This window comes from Asterias rubens, chromosome 9 (genome assembly GCF_902459465.1).
Source record: "Asterias rubens chromosome 9, eAstRub1.3, whole genome shotgun sequence".
Taxonomy (NCBI): Eukaryota; Metazoa; Echinodermata; class Asteroidea; order Forcipulatida; family Asteriidae; genus Asterias; species Asterias rubens.
Genome location: NC_047070.1, coordinates 12,429,233 through 12,434,087, shown reverse-complemented (window position 1 = coordinate 12,434,087; position 4,855 = coordinate 12,429,233). Strand labels below are relative to the sequence as shown.

At 41.6% G+C, this 4,855-nt stretch overlaps 1 protein-coding gene across 1 annotated transcript; it reads left to right on the top strand.

Moving 5' to 3' along the window:
* The first annotated feature begins 534 nt into the window (after nucleotides 1-534).
* On the top strand, nucleotides 535-4,650 carry LOC117294270 (zinc finger protein 862-like). Its single transcript, XM_033776632.1, has 2 exons — nucleotides 535-693; nucleotides 2,497-4,650. Exons 1-2 carry the CDS (start codon nucleotides 535-537, stop codon nucleotides 4,648-4,650), a joined length of 2,313 nt encoding a protein of 770 aa, XP_033632523.1.
* The last annotated feature ends 205 nt before the right edge of the window (nucleotides 4,651-4,855 follow it).

Genomic DNA, 4,855 nt, shown 5'->3' with positions numbered 1-4,855 from the left:
AAGCGCTCCTTACAAATTTAACAAGAGCATTTTTTAATCAAAACCCAAAACCTGAAACTGGTGATCGAAACAAGCCGCTTCAGAGTTGGCAATGGCAAAATTTAATGAGCGGAAGTTTTTTGTTTTGTGTTTTAAACCCGCGATTGTTGAACTTGGCAGAGGCAAACGTTTTGTATCAAAGTGTGTGAGTTGTGCGTTCATGCGGCGTGTTTGATGATGCCGGTCCCCGGCCGGCCAGCTGGTTGCACACAAACGTATCTGGGCGGGGCCTATAGTATTCTAGCTGGTGGACGATTGGTAATAAATATTCACGGGCACCACAAATACACGCCTGTGATTGGTTAGGAATTTTGTAAGTAAGTTCATAGCTCGCGGCCGGGCTGCTTGTTCTAATTATTGGTAGTGTAGAGCATGCACGTTTTGTTTTGCTAGATTATAAATGCCATTAAAATGTCAAGTGTTCAGCTATCAACGTTTTTGAGGTGGAATTTAAATAGCTATGGTTACGAGACGAAACCAATAAATGACCGCATCATGGTCACCAAAATTTGGTGTAAGGTTTGTCGGACCTTCATCAATAAAATCAAGGAGGATACAAGAATTCGGGGGCAAGCCCAAAAAGACATCGAGGCGTACGTAATCGGGTCTGCATTTGTCACCAAGTACACCGCCACACGACATCTGTCATCAAAGGTGAGTTTTGGATAGACCTAGAAGTATTGTTTTATAATTAAATAATTTTGATCAAGTATAATATGACAAATTATTATTTTCTTTAAATAATTGTTAAGAAGTGCCAAATTCAATTTGCCCATGTTTCGACTCGCCACTAAACTACATGGTAAACCATAGAGCAAAGAAACTGGGTAACGTTTAGATACATCATGGAGGAAAGAAGGGTAAACAGAAACATTTGCCGTAGACTTAAAACACACGTGCGTCCCAAAATTACAACACTTTTGGCTCGAATTCAAGTCCCGCCCTCGAAAATGTTCTGAACTGCTGCCAGCGTCCTTCACTCTTGGCGCCCACTGTCGCTCAACTACGCCAGACCAATAGACCTTTCCCATGAAATATGTAAATTGCACATAGCGCGTGCGCACTACATGTAACGTTTTGGTTGGCAAAATAAGGGAACATCGCGCTGTTTTGTACACGGCTAATGGGTGCGTGATGGCGTTTGCCAACCAACAGGGTCTGTACGCATGCGTGAGTGTGATTAACATATTTTATGGGAGGGGTCCATCACAAGCCATATATCGTGTAATGATGCATATGGTTGATACCCCGTGTAGTATTTTCCCACGTGCAGAATGGTGTAGCTCGCTGGATGGCCTTTGTATGCAAATATTTAGGAAACAATTCCAGACCAATCACAACCGCACATTGTATTGTAGCTCATGCATATGGATAATGTTTGCACTGTGCATGTTCGTACATGTACACATGTACATGTACATACCGTGCCGCCCTTCGCTGCGCTGCTCGTGCTGTCATTACGCTCATAGAGAAAGGACCACAGTAGTGATGTGAGGTGGTCGGCGCTGTATGTGAGCCTGGTCAGGGCAGTCAGTAGCGGTCGTGACCCCAAAGAAACGCGATACAATAACTGGAGGACTGCGATCACAAATGTTTCGTTTTTCTGTTATCTTAAACGCGTTTTCCTATGATTTTGAATAGGGATCAATTGAATAGCTTCTTTTACTGGAATTGAAAAAATAATATCGAAGCTAAGATTAAATTAAGTAAACACACTATTATCACATAGGGAACGTGTGTCACAAAAATATATCTAAGTTTGGAGGCTTGAATAATAATTGTTCAAAACTAAAAAGAAAGGGGCATCATCCACTGCTACTTATTTTAGCATAGGTTTCAATTAAATTATTGCAACTTGCAGAGCAATATAAAATCTTCTAAAAGATAATTACTGTGACAGTTAAGACAATCGTATTCTCTGCCATGTTTTCACTTACATGTTTTTATTTTTTCCAATGTATGGGAGCATTAACAGCGGAGTAAGCAGACAATTAAAAACAAAATTGTGGGGATGATATGCATAAATTATTGTGAGGGGCATCATTAATGTATCAAATAATTCATTTGTGGATTTTAAAAATCTTATTCTTTCTTGGTTGTATGTCGCTGAGCATGAAGTGAACTTTTATACGTGCAGCTCAAACAAAGTAATAATTTAGTTCCAATCTTTAAAACAAATCTAATTCAAAATGAGAAATTGAAATCCACTTTTGAGTTTGTTTACACAATTTGACTTTGTTTTAAAGATTATCGGTAAAATAAAAAGATTTATCTGGACATATCATTCATGGTTGAATTTTGAAACCATCCCTTGTTTTTTGAAACCAGCAAACAAAATGTATTGTTTTCATCTTGAATGATGCATTTCTTTTTATTGAATGCATACTTTACCTTCAATTAAACAGTGACATTTGAGCAATAACATTTGTTAAATTTTATTTTGTTCTTCCTCCTTAGGCGCATTCCATTGGTCTGGAATATCAGAGACTTCTTGGTGAAGAAGGAGAGGCATCATCCTCAGGTGTCGTTGCTACGCCTGGCCCAATCAAACGTACCCAGCCCAACATAGCCCAGGCCATCCACAGTGTATCAGACGAGGCATATAGAAAGTTGCTGAGAAGTGCTTACATCATGGCTGTTGATGGATTACCACTTTCCACTTTTAAGACCTTGGTGAGAGTACAGAAAGCAAATGGAGTGAAACTCATCCAAGGAACAGAGAGCAGCAACAGAGCGAAAGAATTTGTTCATGTAATCGCAGATGTCATCCGATCTAAGTTAACATCCATATTGTGTTCAGCTCCTGCATTTTCTGTGCTGAGTGATGGATCTCAGACTAGAAAAACTGGAAACGAGAAAGAGCTTGTGATGGTTCGGGTCGTGAAAGATGGGCATCCGAAATTCTTTGTAGCTGCTCTAGAGAACGTAGACAGTTATGGAGATGCGACTGCAGGAAATCTTCACAAATCTATCAAACATGCACTGACAGAGAAGGTAAAGCTCCCTGCTGACAAATACACAAAAGCTTTGGTGTCGGCTACTGCAGATGGAGCATCTGTCAATACCGGAGTTTACAATGGTCTTTTGGTTAGACTACAGAGAGACGGCCGCCCCTGGCTTGTTATGATTCACTGCATCTCACACCGACTGGAGCTGGCAGTAAAAGACGCCCTTATGAATGAGGCTGCCCTTGTTGAGGTGAAAGAGCTGATGGTTACCATCTACTACCTGATGAAAAGATCCGGAAAATTCAAGAGGCACTTTGAAGCTACCGGAAAAGCACTGGAATGTCAAGTGTACAAGTTTCCAAAGGTTCACGGAACGCGTTTTGTGGGCCACCAGAGAAATGGTCTGCGCATCCTTCTCAACAACTGGATCCCACTTGCTCTGGCTATTGAGAACTCCATCATGCACAGCACTCACTCTAACCTGAATGCCAAACTAAGAGGTATTCTGAAGAAGCTGAGACGACCTGATTTCCTTGCCACCAGCTGTCTCTTCTTCGAGATTCTCGACATCATCTCAGCTCTGTCCCTGAAGTTTGAGAGAGGGGATATCCACGCTTTTGAAGTTCTCCCTGCAGTTGAGGTGACAAAGATCAGCTTGCAGGGCCTACTTGAAGATGAAAGTTCTGCCTCCCTGATCCAGAAAGCTGGATATACTTATGACCCAAACAGCAGTCAAATTAGCCGGGATCTTCCAAAAGAAGGACACATGAGAAGAAGTGCAGAAAATCGGCAATACTCAACAGTCTCTTTGGAGAAAATGGCCCAACGTAATCTTCGCCATGGTGTAAATGATGTCAGCGAAAGTCTCTGTCAGAAGTGCATTCCTTTGTTGATGAAGCGACTTGATGACCGATTCAGCTCATTCAACAACGAGAGCGTGTTTACAAGCATGTCTTGGCTGAATCCAGCTAATTGGAGAGAGGATGATGTGACCGCTGAGGTGGAAGCAATGGAAGCTGTTGCTGCTCACTTCTCAACTTCACTGGCTGCTGTTGGCTTCCAGTCCAATAAGATTAAGCGAGAGTGGCAGATGTTGAAAGTTTTGCACAAGACATTCTACAGAGGTACGAAGACCAAGGATATGTGGGGGCAGATTATCAAGTACAGGAGAAATGACATGCCGAACATGTGCCTACTTGTTGAGGTAGCCATGGCCATCGGAGTGAGCAACAGCACTGTTGAGTGTGGTTTTAGCATCCTGACATCAATGCTGTCTGATCGAAGGCTCTCCCTCAACCACAACACAATGGAGGATCTTCTTCTAATTAAGGCCAATCATCTTGTCTGGGAGGAGCACGAGCGTGACGACATCCTGGAAGATGCTCTCAAATTATTTATGTTGAAGAGGCGTAAACTAGTTCCTGATGATGGTGTAGAGGTTGGTCCAAAGAAGATAAAGCTCTCAGAAGACAACCTGCAAATCTCAGACATCGATTCATGTAGCAGCTCTGATACAGATAGTGACAGCGGAGGGTCTGCTGAGCCTGACGATGAAGATGTGAATGGCAAATCTGGGTCTGAATCAGATGAACGTGAGACCAGTGATGGTGCTGAAGCAACTACTTCTAACCCTGATAACACTTCAGATGACTCATCTTTTTGATTTCTCCAAACATAAATAAGACACAATAAAGTAGACAGCAAAACCTTTATCAATGTCAAAGCAACAACAAATATCAAAACAAATTAGTTTTAAACAAACTCATTCTTTTATCTACTTTGCCACTTGTTTACAAAGAAAACAAATCTAAAACCTGTAGCAGGTTGGTTTGTATGAGTATGTGTTTATTAAACTTGGGTTTTGTTAG

What these genes read in the sequence shown, in the direction of transcription:
- LOC117294270 (XM_033776632.1), top strand. Translation starts at nt 535, where the DNA reads ATGGTCACCAAAATTTGGTGTAAGGTTTGTCGGACCTTCATCAATAAA. An exon ending in CACGACATCTGTCATCAAAG is followed by an intron (nt 694 to 2,496) that starts GTGAGTTTTGGA and finishes CTTCCTCCTTAG; the next exon opens with GCGCATTCCATTGGTCTGGA.